General features: G+C 26.4%; 1 protein-coding gene across 1 annotated transcript in view; it reads right to left on the reverse strand.

Moving 5' to 3' along the window:
• The window catches only part of LOC100200618 (laminin subunit alpha-3), a 59,663-nt gene that overhangs the window by 573 nt on the left and 38,590 nt on the right, over window positions 1-20,500 (reverse strand). The window contains exons 26-50 of the mRNA XM_065787791.1: window positions 19,700-20,048; window positions 19,255-19,518; window positions 18,108-18,325; window positions 17,720-17,900; window positions 16,654-16,915; window positions 16,130-16,272; window positions 15,546-15,728; window positions 14,120-14,472; window positions 13,802-13,918; window positions 13,349-13,645; window positions 12,993-13,212; window positions 12,707-12,792; window positions 12,032-12,576; window positions 11,669-11,912; window positions 11,443-11,587; window positions 11,006-11,303; window positions 10,541-10,652; window positions 10,311-10,448; window positions 10,065-10,213; window positions 7,335-7,490; window positions 6,300-7,139; window positions 5,881-6,095; window positions 4,468-4,595; window positions 529-691; window positions 34-381 (exon numbers count right to left, since the gene is read on the reverse strand). Coding sequence (XP_065643863.1) covers window positions 34-381; window positions 529-691; window positions 4,468-4,595; window positions 5,881-6,095; window positions 6,300-7,139; window positions 7,335-7,490; window positions 10,065-10,213; window positions 10,311-10,448; window positions 10,541-10,652; window positions 11,006-11,303; window positions 11,443-11,587; window positions 11,669-11,912; window positions 12,032-12,576; window positions 12,707-12,792; window positions 12,993-13,212; window positions 13,349-13,645; window positions 13,802-13,918; window positions 14,120-14,472; window positions 15,546-15,728; window positions 16,130-16,272; window positions 16,654-16,915; window positions 17,720-17,900; window positions 18,108-18,325; window positions 19,255-19,518; window positions 19,700-20,048 — 6,154 coding nt within the window. The remainder of the gene's footprint in view (window positions 1-33; window positions 382-528; window positions 692-4,467; window positions 4,596-5,880; window positions 6,096-6,299; window positions 7,140-7,334; window positions 7,491-10,064; window positions 10,214-10,310; window positions 10,449-10,540; window positions 10,653-11,005; window positions 11,304-11,442; window positions 11,588-11,668; window positions 11,913-12,031; window positions 12,577-12,706; window positions 12,793-12,992; window positions 13,213-13,348; window positions 13,646-13,801; window positions 13,919-14,119; window positions 14,473-15,545; window positions 15,729-16,129; window positions 16,273-16,653; window positions 16,916-17,719; window positions 17,901-18,107; window positions 18,326-19,254; window positions 19,519-19,699; window positions 20,049-20,500) is intronic.

Below are 20,500 nucleotides of genomic sequence, written 5' to 3' on the forward strand. Positions count from 1 at the left end.
TTTTGTAAAATGTAAAATTACAAAATAATCCACCTGGTAATCCTCCAAAGTAAAATGAAGATGTTGTATCGGACATGCTTTGCGTTGAGTCTGATATTGTGCTGTTTGTCAAATCACCTATGCTTAATGTAAGCGTTCTTCCTTTTTTAACTAACTCTATATTATGAAAATTTCCTGAACAGATTGAAGTTGGTGGGTCAAGTACTACACTAAACTCACCACCTCCGTTATTGCATCGGGCGGCAATAACACCATCATTCTTTATTTGCAAGCTCAAAAAATCAGATCCGCCATAAACATAGAAGAGATATCCAGCCTTACGGACAGATTGAACATCCAAAGATAACTTGAAATCCGAAGCCACCTTTTTAGTTTTAGTCTCTGAATAATAAATATAATTACGGTAATTAATGTTTCTTATCAGTAGCCAGCAGCCGCAGCATACCTAGCACCCACAGAGCGTCTATGACGCTGTACAGATGTCTTCACCTACTGGGTAATTATCAAAATGTTTAAAAAAAAACTCACTAGATTTGGCTACAAATCCACCTTTGTCACCAAAATGGATGCCACTTATTATTGTTAAACCATTGGAAGCATTCGTCGTACCAATAGAGAGAGCAGGTACTAAAGCCTCGTTAAACAATTTAAATCCTCTCATGCCTCCCTTAAATGGATCTTGGCTTTTCAACTACAAAATAAGAAAGCAAAATAAAGTACTGTAACTATAATTTTTATATGTCATTCAATTTATATGTCAACTCAACAAATGCAATAATATTCTACACGTTTTTAAAACGTTAACAGATGAAGTTTAAAACACGTCATGTGCAGTGACGGATTCAGGATTTTTTGGTTTTTGAGGTAAGCTAACTTTCAGAAATGGAGCAAACTCCAAACTTGTGTATGTTTATACTTATGTCAAATAATGAGGCTTTGCAAAAAAAAGAAATGATTGGAGCCTGGGAACGAAAAAGCCCTCTAACTTTATCCTACCCCACGCCAAACACGAGGGGCAACATGTTGATAACGCTGAGAGATAATACTCTGAAACTTAAAATCTATCGAATAATATAAGTCTAGTTGAGAATAGTACAAAAAATATTTTATCAATTTGTTGCCCTTCACGTGGGGAGGGGGGGGGGGGTAATGAAGTTAAAGGGCTTTTTTGTTTCCAGCCTCCAATTATCGCAATTTTTTGCAAAGCCTAATTATTTAACATAAGTATAAACATACAAATGTTTGGAGTTTGCTACATGTCTGAAAATCTTCAACACCAAAAAATCCTGGATAGTCATGTAGTCAATGGATGGTCAATGGTCATGTGTTGACTTAAAACTAGAAAACAAAATTAAAATATGTAACTATAATATTTATTTGATGTCATTTACTAATAATCAATAATAACGCAATAACTGACGTTTAATAAATCACGTTTAAAACATTCTATGTGTTGCTTGTTTACTCATTATTATTAAATTTTATTTTAGTAAGTGTTATAGCAAAATTAAATAACAATTACAATATTTATGTTTTAAAGTTAAATAAATAAGAAATCTTGTTCTTGTCGGTACATCTTAAAGTATAATTGATTTGATAAAGAATAATTTGAATTTTTTTTTAATCATTTTTAGTTTTACATAACAAAATTTTAAGTTAAAATTTTAATACTTATTTAAGAAAATTAATTGCTCTTAAAGAGTAAAGTAATAATTTCTATTTCTATTTTTAATATTAAATTTTATTTTGTAAAAAAATGAAATATTTTAAATTATTGTCTTTCATTATTGTAAAAAAAAAAAAAAAAAGTACCAAAATTCATTAAAAGTACCAAAATGCATCTGTAAGTTTGCAAAAAACAAAATTTCATATTTTGTTTTTTGCAAACAAAAGTTATATCTTAAATTTTTGCTAGTTCGTAAAAAAATATTTGGAATTAAACTCTTTGAATAATACTATTTTAGTAAAACGACTTTTGTAGGGCATATCGAGACATATATTTATATAATTGACTATATAATTACCATTATATACTGCAGTTTACAACTTGATGATTTTATATTTAACCTAAAACATTATTTTTCTTATTTAGAAAAGCAATATAAGTAAAAAAATCAAAGAAATTGCTATTTTATAGCTTTCTATTCACTCACTGACGAGTCCGCATTTTTTGATTTTTTGATTTTTTTTTTTTTTTGTGGAGGCCAAAACTTCACAGCGCTTTTTGAAGCAATTCTTTTGATCGTACAGCCCTGAAATTTTACAAATAATCTTTTGCCGACTAACAATAGCTATATTTGTTACATTTGATTCAATAAGTATTTTAGATTTACGATGCCCCACCTCCCCGTTGGTTAGATCTGGAACTCCGAAAAAAATATCAGAAACCGAGAGGGCATCAAAAAGTGTTAAGTATCAATATAAATTTAATTAAAAATTTTACAAATATTCCACTTGTTAATTTCAGACAAATAAAAATCCGTCCAAAAAAGAACAAATACATCAACCGAGAAGAAGACCCAACCAACATTTAAATTAATAAAAAAAAATATGCTCCAAATATTTTTGTTAATTATTATATACAGAATTCAAAATAAATTTTTATTGAATATTAATCATAATCAATAAGTGTAATAATTCAATTTTATCAAGACTAAAAAGTATAAAAAAAAATAAATAAATAAAACTTTTTAAAAATAGCTTTCTATTCAATCGACTAAAAAGTAGAAAATAACTTTTTTCTGTTTCTGGTACTCGTGGAAACCATGTACTTAGTAATAATCACTTTTGTAAAGCCAATACTGGAAGACATTGCAGTCAATTCATGTACGTATGTAAACAAACAAACTCATCGAAGTAAAGGAATAGAAAGTTTGGCGCCTTTTAAGTCAGATGCTTTCAAAATCAAATTTGTTTTAAATGTACATAAAGCTAAAGGCGCCAAACTTTCTATTACTTTACTTCGATGAGTTTGTTTGTTTACATACGTACATGAATTGCCTTCAATGTCTTCCAGTATTGGCTTTACAAAAGTGATTATTACTAAGTACATGATTTCCACGAGTACCAGAAACAGAAAAAAGTTATTTTCTACTTTTTAGTCGATTGAATAGAAAGCTATTTTTAAAAAGTTTTATTTATTTATTTTATTTATAACTTAACTTCGATTATTAATAATGTTTAATGTAAATAACGATGGTAAGAAATTATGGAAGAAAAACCAATCGCCGAAAATGGGATGAAATGCAGTTTTAGCTACGAGTAAAAAGGAACTTAGAATAAGAAAAATGACTAATAGATATGGCATAACTAAATCTGCTCAACAATGGTATATTGCTAATATACCAGCTTATCAAAATTGCTGTCAAATAGTTTCAGGATATTTTTTATGGGATTTATGTAATCCATAATTTTTTTGTTTAATTTTAAATTTAGTAGTAGTGACAAATTTAATAATATATAATAAATAATAAATAATAATAGAAATAAATAATAATATATAATAAATAACAATATATAAAAATAGTAATTAATAATATATAATAAATAATAACTGATAATATGTATTAAATAATAATTAATAATATATAATAAATAATAACTAATAATATATATTAAGTAACAATTAATAATATATACCTACTTATTTTTTATAACACTTTCTTAAGTTTGTTTGTTATAAAAGATTTTATAAAACACAAAAAGCTTTTTTTACTTAAGTGTTAATTTTTTTTTTTACTGCTATATAAGTGTAATGGCGTTTAGTTTATATGGGTATGCTACTTGTGTGAGAGTTTGAATGTCTGAACATAATTAAATAGTAGATGGCCTTCATTTTTTTGCCATTTTTAAAGCTTTACAATTAGCAAATAACTGCTGCTCTATAACTGTCCCATTTTGCCTCACCAACTTGCAAAAAGTGAAAATTTTGAAAAATTTGTTTTTTCTTTTTCTTATATTAATGAACTTTAAGAAATTTATAAAAAGTACTGTAAATTATGTTAAGCTTATCTGCAACGTTTAATTTTTAAGTGTCCCTAAATGCTCTGCTCTAGCCTTCGTTGCAAGGTATTAAAAATGTTTTAAATAAATTTAAAAAATAATGTTAATAATCAAACGCTTACTACAAACTTACCAAAAAACATACCAAAAACTCTTCCTCTCTCAACACCAAAATAGATTTCAAAGCATATTTAAACGGCTATACCATATATTTATTCATGTCTATTTTTTTAGTTATATTTTATAGTTATTTTACATTTTTATTTTTTAAGTTATGCTTATTTATGTGCATACACATATATTTATTACCTTAAAAATACCTTACCTTGAAAATTAATATAAAATTACCTTAAACCTAGAAATGTATGATACTTGTGGATGATAATAGTGGATTATAATGGTGGATGATAATGGTGGATTATAATATCCAAATGCAATAACTTATTTGATATAAATAAAGCATACATTTGACTGTTTTGGCAGCGCTGTTCCTTTGGGGTAACCACCCATCCACACTTTTTGTATTCCATCTACAGATGTGGCTTTTAAGACTTGGCCTTCTTTCAATACTCCATCATCAATCCGAAGATAAGCTAAATATATATATATATATATATATATATATATATATATACATATATATACATATATATATATATATATATATATATATATATATATATATATATATATATATATATATATATATATATATATATATATATATGTATATATATAATTGTATATAATTGTAGTTTTTTAATAATAACATGTTTTGTACAAGTTTATATGCAATACTTTTATATTTAAACATACATGTAATGACTTTATGTTGAGGAGATTTTTTATATATTACCTACTTGTATTTATTTTTAATTCGTGGCATCACAATGTTAATCAATTAATCAACAAACTTAAACAAATATAAACTGGTATTAGTCACATTCTCTTGTGCATTAATTACAGTTATGTTACTGTGGCTTTATGTACTGTGTTTATTTTTTTTCACAGTTTTATTACAGTTATTTTCTGTGCAAAAAGTAACAGCTTAATTAATGCTAAAACATTTTTCAAACAGCAAAATATCATAACGGTTAAAGGTTTGAGCAGAACAGTGATAGAGATGTGTACTTTTCACAGACTTGCTTCAGTGATGAAATTTTGCACTACTTGCACATCTTCGCCATGGAGAGTTTTATCCTGACTATTTTTTAAGACTGTTAAGCACCCTAAAAAAGTAATGATCTGTTCAGCCATCGTGGTAGGGGATACCATATGTCTGCACATGTTAAAAGGTAAAATGAGACTAGATTAGTGCAAAGAAGTCTTACATAAATTGTTTAATTCGTAAGTTTAGAGAATGGATTCTGAATAGGGAAATATTTTTTTATGTAAGATTGAGCTACCTGCATGATGGAGTTGTTAAAGAGAGAAAAACATGTAGGAGTTGTTAAAGAGAGAAAAGCTTAAGATTCGATCCCAAACAGAACTCTTGAAAAATATTATCCTAATGTAAAACCATCATCCTAAAATGTAGAAGACAACATATTTTTATTTGTGTTAAAAAACAGGTAATAACGGTGAATAATAAAAAAACTATTTGGATTCGTTTTTTGCAGAATGAACTTTTTCTGAAATTGTTAAATTTTAATAAGCAATAGTTAAAATTTCTCAAGATTTCAAAGTCAGATTTGCATCAGCCCACTAAAGAAACAATGAATTATTTTTTTTTACTTTTTCTTTTTTTAAAAAGAGGCTCTTTCTGTGTGTTTGTATACACATACGTATAAACTATATTTTTAATAGGGTTGCAATAACTGTGAAAAACATTGAAATACAAAGTTAGAAGCAAATAAAAAGATTTATAAAAAGATTTACAAATAGCTTTTTCTCTTTTTTGATATACTTTATGCCATTTTCCATCATTGTAAGCTTCATCAGATGTTATTGTAACTGGTCCAGCGCCTGCATTAAAAAGGTAATTTACTTTTCCATCTTTCATAAAGATTGCTTCATAATCTTGGTCTTTCATGTTTACAGTTAATAGTAAACTGTTTGGTTCAACAGTGTAAAAATAAAACTCAAATTCGGAGCTGAAAATTCATTAAAAAAAATTGTAAAAACAAATTTAAAAAAAACTAAATATTAAATATATTATTAAAATTAAAAAAGAAAATTTAAAAACAATAAATTTATAAATTATTAAATATAAAAAGAAAAAAAGATTTGTAACTGAATTTGTACTTTTAGTTAATAAAATTACAAAAGATTAAATAAAGATATTTAAAAAACAATACCGTTGGTTAAGAATAGCTAATTGCACACTAAATTCTACATAACTTTCTGCTTCCATGCCAAAAGCTACAGCATCAGGATAAACTTCAAAACTTGGCATGCATTTCTCCTCAACAATGCTTGAAACCAAGTCTGAGGTCGTCGCAACATCACCATTTTCAGTTAAAGCTTCTGTTGTAGCTGGTAAAGTACTTTCCACTGCTGCTGCTGTTGTTGTTGTTGTTGTTGTTGCTACTGTTGTTATTGTTGTAGATGATGTTTCTAATGATGTTAAACTAATAGTTGTTACTTTATCAGTTGTAGTAGAAGCTAAAGTAGTAGTATCAACTAAGGGTGTTGTAGTTGAAATTGTTGCATCAACTAAGGGTGTTGTAGTTAAAATTGTAGTATCAATAAATGGTGTTGTAGTTGAAATTGTAATACCAGTAACAGGTGATGTCGCAGCAGTTGATTCAGTTGCTTTAACATTAGTTATTAAAGTTGAACTTTTTAAAGTAGTTTTTGTTGTTTCCGATGTTAAAATGCTTGACGAAGAAGTTTTCTCAAAAGGGGAGATAGAGGAGGTATATAATTTTGTTGTTAATAGAGTAGATTCTGTAGTAGAATGAGGAGATTCTGTTATAGGCGGAGGGTTTGAAGTATAACCATCTGATAAAGAGTTTGTTTCTTTAACTGGTTCTGTTTTTTTAGCTGAAGCTGTTGTAGACTGATATTGTGTTACTAGAGATGAACCATCGGTTGTTTTTAACTGAACAGGTGAAACCAATGGAAGAGGAGGATCAAATAACAAACTATCAATTCGAGCACCATTAAAAAGTTGTCCCCCCATCATATCAATTTCACTATTAAATTGTCAAAAAATTAGCCTATTTTATATTTTTATAGTACACAAAAACTTGTATTATTATTTGTGAACTTAAATTTAATAAATTTTATCTTATTTTTTCTTTAAATTTCATCTTATTATTTCTTTAAATTTTTATTTTGTTCATTCAGTAAAAAAATAATTTGGATTTTAAAATAAAATAAAAACATACTTTAAATCACAATAAAGCTGTCGGAAGTTTCCTAAAAATCCATTCATACTTTGGTAATTACGTCCAATTATAATTTTTTCTCCAAAATTGAATTCAACATTTGCATCAAAAATGGCTGTTGTGTAAATTTTGTCTATGCCAAGATATACTGTACGACTAGAAAGTAAAGCAATTTGATAATTAAAAAATTTTATATATGGAAACGCAAAAAAATAAAAAAATAAAAATATTAATGGCACTGATACAAACATTAACAAAAACAACTTTCTTACATTCATTTATATTCTTTCTTACATTTAATTATAACATATGACAGATAATATTTGTACATTATTAGTTTTTTTCATTATATTTTCACAATCAGGACTTAGAACACAGTATTCAACCTAAAGTTTTATAGCAGCATAAAATTTAAACATGTATATATAATAACATAAAACTAAATCTCTATATATATAGATATTAAAACTATGGAGCTTGCAGAGAAAATAAGGTTTTTCCTGACTATTATCCAACCAGCATGCCAAAACACTGCCATACTTTTTGTACTAAAATATCTTATGCCAAAAAGTATATATATAAATCCTTACATTATCTATGAAGAAACATTATTTTAATAATCTGTGATACCACAGTTCATTAAAGTAAATTCAAAAAATAAATAGTAGGGCAATTCCGTGAGAAAGAGGAAAAAAAAAAGCAAAAAAGTTATGAAAACACATACTAAACTCCATAACTCCTTTTTTTAACTATTTAAAAATACTTTAAAGCTAAAAAGTTATTTAAAAAAATCATTTCAACCATTGCATGGTTATTTTAACCATAGTTATTCATGGTTTAAAAGTTGTAAGGATTGTATTAATGTGACGCTTATTTACAGTCCTGTTGTATAGTGTTAAAAATCGTATCGTATATCCATAATTGAGAACTTTGATAATGTTATAGTGGATTTTTTTAACATAATATACATGGTTTTTAACAACCATTTATACTTTTTTTCTTACAACATTGATTGCATTAATTATTTGTTGTTTCTTATTTGCGACGTTTGATTTGTTGACCATCATAACAAAAAAAAACATAAAAATGCTTATAAAACTTCAAGTATAAACTATGAAACTTATGAAATTTTTCTTTTGCCGTTAATCATTTTTTTACAGGTTTATCTTCATCTCTTACACAAGATTTTAAACAAATGCAAGAACATCATGATCAATAAATCAGCACTAAAAACTTTTTTTTTTATTACCTTCACTTCCAACATGGCTGCAAGCAACCACTATTAGAGTTGGAAGTTACTAGAAGAGAAAAGATGAAGTTTACAGAGCAAGATAACGATTGACAGACAAGTTAAAAGATTGCAAATTATATGAATCAGGAAAGCAAGATGAAGGAAGCAGATTCCAAAGAACTGATGTTCGAGGAAAAAAACTAGAGGAATAAGAGTTTTTGGAGCACTTAAAATGAAGAAAAGAAAACTTAAAATGACTCTAAGCAGCCGTTCGCTGCGTAGAGTCTAAGAAAGTTGTTTTATTCAGAAGTGGTAAAAAGTAAGCGTTACAATCGTCACTCTACCTAGAGTTTTTTGAAAAAAGTTGAAGACTTGAACGCTTTAACTTTTACATGCTAAATTATATGATAGTATTTCATATTTCTGGAAAGTTTCAAGTCATTTCCATTTTCGGTTCATTTTTAATAGCTTAAAGAGTGTCAAATGTTACGACCGCTACTTTCCCGCAATTGCCCAGTAATTAAATAAATTTAATTGAAATTTAAAAAATTAGTAGTAATTGACATAAAGAGCCAATGCTGTGGGAGCCAATATTCTGGGAGCCTCAATACTCTAGGAACTAAAGCCAAAAATATTCTGAAAGCTGAACCTTCCAACACTTTAGGAGCTGAAGCCATGAATACTCTGGACAATACAATAAGTCTTTACAAAAATACTTCGAACATACTTATTCTTACAGATATAATTTTTATATTATGATATTTATTTCTAATATATTTCTTATATACTAACAATCAAATTTTAAATATGAACTCATTAAGCTTTTCTTTTCTTATATTTGCTCAACTTAATTTAATAAGAAATTGAAAATTTCTCATGAATTTAATAAGAACAGCATTGAAAACTTCTCATGAATTTAATAAGAACAGCATTGAAAACTTCTTATGAATTTAAAAAGAACAGCATTGAAAACTTCTCATGAATTTAATAAGAACAGCATTGAAAACTTCTCATGAATTTAATAAGAACAGCATTGAAAACTTCTCATGAATTTAATAAGAACAGCATTGAAAACTTCTCATAAATTAAAGCTGAATTGAATCACAAACCGAAAGCAATTAAAATCAAATCAGAATGCCAAAATGCTTTAGTAATAATAAATTAAAAAAAAATTAGTATAAATTAAATAAAAAAACAATAAATCCTATAGAACTTTAACAGTAATTGTTCCCCTAAAATCTACTTTTTCAAAGCTACTCATTACACCAATATTGTATTTAAGAGCAACACGCCTACAACTAAAATATTGGTTTGCAAACAGCCTTTTATCTTATTAAAACAAAAACAAAAAAAACACATGCAACATGCAAAATGAAATGTTACAAATAATTCAATTCTTTTACAATTAGTTAAAAGGGCTTGAAACTAATTGCACAATGGTTAATTCAGAAAGTTTAAATGCATACATGTAAATAAACATCTATACATAAATATTTTACCTATCTTTTTCAAAATAAAGAGAGACTGTATGCCATATACCATCTGATACACCACTAGAAACTTCAACAGCTAAAGACTTAAGAGCTTCACCAATCTTGATTTCAACATTAACTTGATTATCTTCAAGAAAAACTCTTAAATGATTTTCCTAATAACATATTACAAATAAAAGAATTAAAAAAAAATAAAAAAGTTTAAAAATAATAATAATAATAATCTAATAAAAATAATAATAATAATCATACTTTTGAAGCAGTATAGAGCAAATTAGCAGTTGGTTGATATGTTTGGAATGAGAAACCAATTGAAAATGTTGTTTGAAAAGCGCATCCTGTTACCTCCATGTTTGCCTCAGTTGAAGGAAATGAGGCTGTATGACCAAACTTAAAAAATTAAAACATTTTATTAAATGAATTTCTTTGAAATAAATTTAATTACTGAGGGTTCAACACTGCTTGTTATAAAATTTAATTACCAATGGTTCAACACTATCTGTAACATTGCTGTAAGTTGTTGCATTATTAAGGTCACTAGCTCTAAGCTTTAAAGCTCCAATATAACCAACAAACCCTTTTGTTGTTAACCCTCTAAAAAAATGTTGGAAAAATTTTAACATAAAATAAACATAAATAAGATAATCACTTATTAACAACCATAATAAACATTGCTAACAAAATTACTTAGCAACCATAATAAACATCGCTAACAAAATCATTTAGCAACCATAATAAACATCGATAACAAAATCATTTAGCAACCATAATAAACATCGATAACAAAATCAATTAGCAACTACAATAAACATCGCTAACAAAATTACATAGCAACCATAATACACATTGCTAATAAAATCACTTAACAATCATAATATATAAATATATACCATAATACCAAAACCAATTTAAAAAATCAAAAAGTAAGAAAACTAATGAAGTAATACTCTATCGGCATGTAAGTTCTCATTGGCACACCACCCAAGAATATCGATGTTGAAGCAAGATTTGGATTTTTTGGATAAGTAAATGGATCAATGACTTTTCCATAAACAACTTGAGTTTTGGCCTTTGTTAAAATAGTTAAATTCTGTATCTGCCCATCATTTAGTTTCCCAAAAATTGTGTGGTTTAATTCCTTCAAACCCGATCCAAAATCAAATTTGCTTAAAACATAGCCGTTTTTAATTTCAAGAGAATAAAAGTTCTTATCTGGTGGATTTATTGCCAACATTATTAAACCATCTTTAAAAAACAATTAAACTATTAAATCAATGTAATTATTAAATATCATATTACATATATTTTTTAATTAGTTATATTATTAATAATACTGCTAATTTATTTATTGTTTTTCTAGCAACAAATATTTGATGTAGAATACCTTCTTCAATTGTAGCAAATGAAATCTTAACTCTTGAGAGCTCCATATCTTTTCCAGTAAACTGCAAAAATCCATCACCATTTAACATGTATTGACCTTTACTTGATTCACGTTGGTACTTGCATTCATATACATTTTGTGCACTCTTAAAAATATAATTAAAATAAAATAACAAACTAATAGTAACATAAAAACAAAAAATAAACAAGTTTTTTTTATGACAAACCTTCCAATTCCACAATCCTAACAATTGATTGCTAAAGACTAATTTATCTATACATCCTTGGAAGGTTCTACTCTTTAATGACGAAGAAGCCTTAACACCTTCAGGTAAACCTCCAACTAAAAGATCATTTTTTTCAAGACTTAATATGGGCAATTCAACAAAACTGGACATTTTGTCCTCCTCTGATGGCAATACTTGAGTAATAGAGAATTCTTTTACTACCAATACTGCATCACCAAAGCTCCTAAAATTTTAATAACTGTTATTTTTAACTTTTAAAACACACATAAAACCAAAAACACATGAAGCACACAAAAAAGAGCAATATACAAAATTATATAAATTAAAAATTTTTTTTTTTACCTTTTAACATTAAGAGAATAGAAAATATCTTTAACAAGAACTTTTTTACTAATCAATGTTCGCGTACTACCAGAGTTTAGACGAAAATGAAAATTTAATTTTAAATTAACAATTTCCATAGCCAAAAAACCATGTTTATCTGGTTCCTGTTGATTACCAATAAAAAAAAGCAAGCCATTGTCTGCACTAGTTTTGAACACTAAGGATATTTCATTGTATACACTTGGATCAACAGCAGCTTGAGGAGAATTCAAAACTAATTCAGAGGTATTGCTAAAGGTCATTGCAAGCGGCATAATATTCGCAACATAATGAGCATTTTGAATCAAAAACTTTATATATTCAATGCTATTTGTGATGTTATTCTTTATTGTCTCATCTAATTCTTGGTGTTTCAGATTTAATTCATCTACACTAGACTTCAATCCAGGAATTACATCAACAACCTTATTGACTTCATCAACAGCTTTACTTAATAACTTTCCGATATCATCCAATTCATTTTGCACACCTTTTACTGTTTTTTTGTCGCTGTCTATATTGTTCTAAGTAAAAAATATACATTCACAAATAAATACAAATTTTCTAGGAATTTTTTTTTTTAATCAAAAAAACGTCTGCAGCATAATAATTTATTTTAACCCTACTTTATTTCTACCCTATTTTATTTCCTACCTTAATTTCTGCCATTTTTGCTTTAGCATTTTCTGTGATATTTCTTACTTCTTTTTCTTGTGTTTTTAAACTATTCACTTTAGAATCTAATCCAAAATAAGTTAAATAAGAATCATTTTATTTGATATATATCTAGATATATATAATTAATTATATGTAAATAATTTTTAATAACTAATAAATGGTTCATGGCATAACAGACTGCAGTAGTGGACTTGTAGTATGGTAATATGGTGCTATTAAAATAACAAGAATATAGAAGCACTATTGATAGTAGTTTTGATACCTGTATCATTTTGAGCATCAAAGATTTGAAAATCTTCTTTAACATTTAGAACTCTTTTTTCAATGCCCTCTCTTAGTTTTTTAATATCCGCTAATCGCTTTTTAATTCCATCTAGTGAAATTTTCACATCATCAACTTTAGCCTTCAATTCAGAACCTTCAAATGCAATTGCTTCACTTTTTGATTTAGATGAAACTGCATTTTCCTTTGCCTGTAATGCCTAGATAAAAAAATTTTTTTTAAAGGAGTCTGGAAAGCAATCATTTAGATAAAAAAGAGTCTGGAAAACAATCATTTAGTTATAAAAATAGTGACAGATAATAAAGGAAATAAAAATTGAGCCATCAAATAAATACTTTGTCTTGAGCATTAAAAGTTGACGAATTGGCCAATTTTGCAGCATCTAAGGCTTCATAAATAGCATCAACAATATTAGCATAGACTTTTGCAGCACGTAAAGCAGCCTCTGCAAACATTTGTGTGTCTTGTAACAATCTTTTAAGTTTATCGGCTAATTCTTTTAGAGCTTTTGCATGTTCTACAGCTTGATGAACAGTTGGAGTGGATATTACTAAAGAATTGCGTAGATCATCGACTAAAGCACGAAGGCGTTTAATAAGTTCTCCTAGAACACCTGTTTTGTTGTAAAACTCCTGTAAGAAGAATTTGAACATTTTAAGATTTTGAAAAGAATACAAAATAAAATAAATCTAAAAAAAATTATTTATCAATGTGCAAAATTTTAAATAATAAAACATACTTTAGTTTTTAAACTTTACTGAAATAAAATAATATATAAAAAATTTTACAGTGTAAACCAACTCAGCAACAACAAGAGCCTTCTCTCCATTCTTCAATATTTCATCTGCATTTTCTATTGTGATGTTAATATCTTTGCTCAAGTTGCTTGCCATCTCTAACAACGACTACAATAAAATATAAGTTTATTAATTATAATAAAATGCTATAAATTAATAAATTTACGTAAAAATAAATAGAATTACACAACTCTCTATATCAGTATTAATCAAATAGAGCATTTATTTATTATATCATCAAAAAAAAGAAAAAAGCAACACAAAAAAAACAACAACAACAAAAAGCAACTACAACAACATGTTATCTACCTTGATATTAAAACTTTTAGCCAATAAAATTAAATCTGTTGCGTTTTGTGAAATCAAAAGTGCTCTCTGACTTTCTTTCTTTATATTAATAAAAGCAGCTAAAAAATCCTGGAATGTGTCATTAAAATTCTCAGCTCTTTTTGACGTGTTTAAAGCAGTCTGCTTTAGTTCATCAGATACTTTTTTGTTATTAATAGAGAAATTGCTTTCTTTATCAGCTGCTGATATTGTTTGAGTAAAATTACGTCCTTTAATTTCTTCAAGTATTTTTTTTGCATCAGCAAGTACTTTTTCAGCATCAACTTCTCCAATTTTTATGTTCCCAAGTGTGTCATTGGCAGAAAGAAGAGTATCTAAATCACATATTTCCTTCAACTTCATTTTGTTTGAAGTTTTTGTTTGTAGAAATTCTTACTTATTAGATAAATACTTTGTTAATGACATTATAAACATTTTAAACTAAACACTAAATAAATCACTGGAGATAATTTTATATTACTTAAAAGAGATAAATAAATATTCTTCAATAATTTAATTTAGTAATTAAATACAGATAATTTGCATAATTAATTGTACAAGTAGCATAATAAATATATTTACTGCAACATTGTTAATGAACTCTCCATATAAAGATTTTACTTATCCTATATATTTATCAAATGTATTTGTTTTTAATCTGCAAACAAAGAATTATATATTCATGTTAAAGCCTACTTTTAAATATTAAAAAATAGTCTTTATTGTAGTCCCTAGAGATATATCTTTTTGATATACTTTAAAGTATTATAATAGTATACTCAATATAATGAAAAAGGTGCTTAATATATATTTGTTTATTTATGTCAATAAAGTCATTTTATTGTGTTAGCTAACACAATACAATATAACTTTTAATAAGTGTGTGTGTGTATATATATTATATATATATATATATATATATATATATATATATATATATATATATATATATATATATATATATATATATATATATATATATATATATATATATATATATAAATTGTTTCACTTTTGTTTAAAATTGTGTCTCATTGTTGATAAGTATGCATATTGAGTTTGCTTTAAACATTTTATAAAACAAATCAAGGATGACTTAAAATTTAGTAGCAATAATGTTTTGGACTACTATTTATTACAATATTTAAAAAAATATATTATTCTTTATGTTTTGTACTTTTGCAAGCACATACTTATATCTACACAACTAGTTATAAAATCTATTTTTATTCTGTATCTATTTTTTTATTTTTAACTTTTTAACATTAGTCAGTAAAAATTTGACAACCACACGTGACAACCACACAAGCGTGTGATTGTCACATGTGAAATTGAATATTCTTATTGTATTTTTAAATGCCCTTTTTTTATCTTAAAAAAATATAAAAAGTATATATAAAACATATACTTTCAACATCCTTAATAAGTAGATTTAGTCTTGCAAGAATTTCTTCAGCTCTTTCCTTGGTATCAGATGCATTTCTTGATGTTTTATAAGCATCTTCTTCAAGTTGCACAACATTCTTTTCTGTTAGATTGAGCTTTGCTTCAGTTGAAAGAAGAACTTTTGCTAATGTTGGAGGGCATGATTCTGTTACAAAAAGATATAAAACAATTGAGTAAAAAAGTTTACAAGCCATTAATATATCATCATTAACTAAACAACAGAACAACAGAACAACAGAATCTTGATGTTGCTTAATCAAAATTATTTTAAACTATTTATTATTTATACTTTTTGTAAAAAAAAATATTGTAGTATTTTCAAAATTATATTTCATATTTTACATTATTTTGTTTAAATATGAGTGCAACAACTTTAGGAAAACAAATAAATTTTCTAGAAGAACCAATCAAATTAAAATTTTTAGAAGAAACAACCAAATTAAACCGTTTTACAGTTTAATTTTATCAAACAATATTATTCAATATTGCTTGACCCATATTTACTTTAAATATGTATAGCTGAAAAAAACTCGAATAAAAAATTACCTTCAACTTCAAAAAAGCATCCTTTAAACTCTGAAACAGTGTGCATTTTTGTATCATCTGGTTTCGTTCCCATATTTTTAAAACCTGTTGCTTTTTTCAATGTTTCAAAGTCATCAGAGAAAATTTTTTCATTTACTAAAAGCCTAAAATTAAAAAATTAAGTTAGGTATATTTATGTTTACATATATTTCTGTTTGATAAAAAGATAATTTAAGATAATATATGCAATAATTTTGTTTTAATATTTTAAATTCTGGGTGAGCATTACTTATTGCATATTTGTTTATATATGTATTTTTGTTTGATTATTACATTTTGTTTATATATCAATGTCTGCAAGTCTTTATACAAATTATAATAAAATCATATCACAAGTTTAGAAACAAAGGATTAGTTAGAATAAAATAAATTACCTTTATAATAAAAAATAAAAAATCAATTTTAAGTTTGAGCTTTCTTTAATCATGTCGTAATATGAATGCATTATATAAAAACAATTAAAACTTAAAAATAAAACTTCATACCTTTGAAGAGTATCATTGATTTCGCTTAATGACGATTGTGAAATGCTTCCTGATGAATATACACTTTCCTCAACCAGCTTTATATTTTTCATTAATTGGTTAACTTTGTTTAGAGTATTTTGAACGCAGCTGTCGCATTCAACACAAGAATTATTCTCAATTATATAACCCGGTGGACATAATGAGCATTTGTTTTCTGATAAATCACAATCACAACTTCCAGTAATAACGTCACAGTAACCACCATTAGGACAACTGCACTCTAAAATGAAATAATAAAAATTCAAAACTTTTTTACAAAAAAAGGTTTAGTAAAGGTTTTGCAACTTTTTTGTAATGCTGCTAGTATACTAAACGGTAAAGATAATATTTTTTTATTTTGTTGTAATTTTAGTATGCTTGATTGTTTTATAAAAAATAGGATTATTGTAAACTCTCTATTAAAATGTCCAGCAATGCAAGCATTACTGAAAATTGATAGAAACTTTTCAATGAGGATGAAGGTAATTTATAGCTATTTTTTTAAAAAGTTTAAAACATACAAGGTGAGAGTTTTAGTAGGAAGATTAAGGTACACAAGAGCATAGAACAGATAAAATAGAGTCCTGCATTTTTATTTTCTTAAAAAGAACTAAAGACTCGAATATGATAAGTATAAATAGTGGCAATAAGATGACAAACAGAGGTGTAAGGATAAGTTTAAGAGATTGTGATAGTATGATATAACCTTTTTTTAAATATGTGATTAATAACTGGATTATACAGTTTATAAATTTTTTTTTATAAACATAAAATAATTTTTAATTAAACAGGGGTAAATTGTTTATATTTGCAAACCTAAAAATTTTTATAATAAAATAGTTTTATCTTGTTAAAGAAAAATACTATATCTTAAAATTGTCTTTAACTTGATTTAAAAATCTTTACAAAAAAATAGTTTTTGTGCAGCATATATACATTTTTCTATAATTTATTTATTAGGAGATAAATATCATGTGCACAAAATCAACATCTAAGAAAACCCTGCAATAGATTATACTCGCAATAAAAGAAATCAGCAACTTACTTTGGCACCCCGACAATGAGTAATTAAAGTATCCAAGTTTACACCAATCACATTTTTTTCCTTCAACAGTAGGCAGGCATTTACACTCCCCAGTTAATGCATCACAGTCCTTTGATTCCGAAGCTAGACCACAATTACAGTCCTGACAACCTTGACAAGAATTAAAGTTCCATGTTTGGGGCTAAATAAAACTTTATTATTAATATAATTAAATTATTTTAAAAATTCTTTCTTATTAAGAAGTAAATTTGATAAAAGAAATTATAGAATTTATATAAACCCACAAGCAAAATGTATATAAAATGTATAGAATTTATCAATAAAACAAATCTTTTTAAACTTAGATATAGAATAGAATAACAGTATAATAAGAATAACAACATCATACTTTACATCTATCACACTGCTTGCCTTCTACATTTGTTTTACATTGACACTGGCCTGTGTTACTGCTACATGAGATACCGCTAGAGCCACAATTATTACAAACACAATCTTTACAATTGTCAATCTCCCCATAGAAACCAGATTTACATTTCTCACAATGATCTCCATCAGTATTGTTCAAACATTTTTTACAAGTACCAGTCACTGGGTCACAATTACCTAGCAAAAAATTTCATATAAAATTATGAATGCTAGAACAATGCTCACAAAACTGTTTACATTATAATGACATAAATTAATTGGTGTTTTATTTCAACTTGATGAATTTTAAACCTATTTACTGAACCATAAAATTGATAAAACTTCAAATTTAATTATAACTTTACAAAAGTTATAATTATAATCAAGTTATAATCAGGCTATGTATTAACTATAGGTTAAAAACTAGTTAATGGAGTTAAAATAAACAAAATAAAAAGCAACAACAATAAAATGATAAAAGCAAAAAACCAGCAACAACAATAAAATGATTAACCTAACATAAAAATGCAACTTAAACATTTTGTTTTTATGTTAGGTAAATCATTTTATTATTGTTGTTGGTGAAACATTAGTGAATCTATTCTGGCTCTGACATTGAAGCTTTGCCAACGTTAGTCCACTTCTTAATTCTATTTGGATTTTACAGCACCAAGATATTTTTTATTATTTTCTATCCATTACCTTTTTTGTGTATTTATATGTGTAAACATGTGAATATTTACACATATTTGTATGTGTAAATACAAACTTTTAACTGAGCCATTTAGTTTTGACTTTTTTTTTTATTGCAAACTTTTTGATAGAAAACATAATATTTTTAACACAGTTGGCATTGAATTGGTAAGCACAAGGTTCAATTTCTAGCCTAACTAATTTTTTTTTTTAAATCTCTCAAACATGGCCCATTATGATCCACCATATGTAAGAAAATCATATTTATATATGCAACTGCTATTAAATTACATTTAACTGTAAAATGTGAGTAAAGATAAAAAATTAATTTTACAAATAAACAAACACGGAAAGTTTAAAATTGAATAAAAAACGAAGAAAACCGGACATAACAATTAAATTTAAATATTTAAATAATATAAATATATAAATACCTGATAAATTTAAATTAACATTGCCACTACATGAACACAACTTGCAACTACCTCCTGGTTTGGTAGGATTGCCATAGTAACCATCAGCACAATTCTCACATTTTGCTCCAACATAGCCTTGCTTACATTTACAAATAAGTTCTGATGTATTTAAACTGATTTCACATGAATCTGCAAAGTTACCAGTGAGATGTACACTGGGACATGGGCATGGAGCACAATCTTTTCCATAAAAGCCTGGCTTGCATTCTTGGCAGTGGTTACCTAATAATTATGACATTAAAAAAATAAAGCAAAAAATGCTGATAACGTATACAAATTAGATTTTATATAACAATAAAAATTATCTGATAATGTATACAAACTAAATTTTATATAACAATTAAAATTATCTGATAACGTATACAAATTAAACTTTACATACAATTAAAATTAAAAAACTTACCAAAAAAATTTCCAACACAATCTTGGCAAACTCCTGTCTCAGCATCACAGTTATCACTTCTACCCATACAGTCACACTTTCCACATGTACCATTAGCTTGCATACTGTATCCCGGAGAGCATTTGGTACAGCCAAGTCCTGTATAACCGTCAGGGCATATGCATTCTTCAATACCAAACACCATTTCCTCTCCATTGATATTTGAAGAATCTAAAGTAACATTCCATAGCAATGATGTAGCAATGTTGGCATCATGAGTAGCTCTTATTTTAACACTGGAGATTTTTGCAAGAATATCAAGAAGCTGGATACGAGATACTGGATAAACATCGTCCAACAACCATTCATTCTTTAAAATTGTTCAAAATAATTTAAATATTTTGAGGATTTTCAGCAATTTTTTTTTTACACAAAAAAACAAACAAACAGTTTATTTGTTTGTGTGAAAAAAAAAAGTTAATATTAATACTTTAATTTAATGTTTAGTCACTGTTTAATGCGCTTAGTTACAATTGTTATAACAAATTTAATTGGCTAAAATAGAACCTGTTATTATAAATATTATTAAAATAATTATAAATGTAATTTAAAATAGAACATGTTATTGGTTATTAATGAAAACTCTAATTTAATGCGCTTAGTTATAACAATTAAAATTTGTTGGGCAGTTTATTGACATCAAACTTAACGGTTAAAACATGAACAAATCAGATAATAGGTATATATAACTTAAAAATTAATGAAATGAAATTATTTATGCTTGAAATTAATTATACGCAAACATCTTAGGAGGTTAGACAG

Source organism: Hydra vulgaris, chromosome 01 (assembly GCF_038396675.1).
Source record: "Hydra vulgaris chromosome 01, alternate assembly HydraT2T_AEP".
NCBI lineage: Eukaryota > Metazoa > Cnidaria > Hydrozoa > Anthoathecata > Hydridae > Hydra > Hydra vulgaris.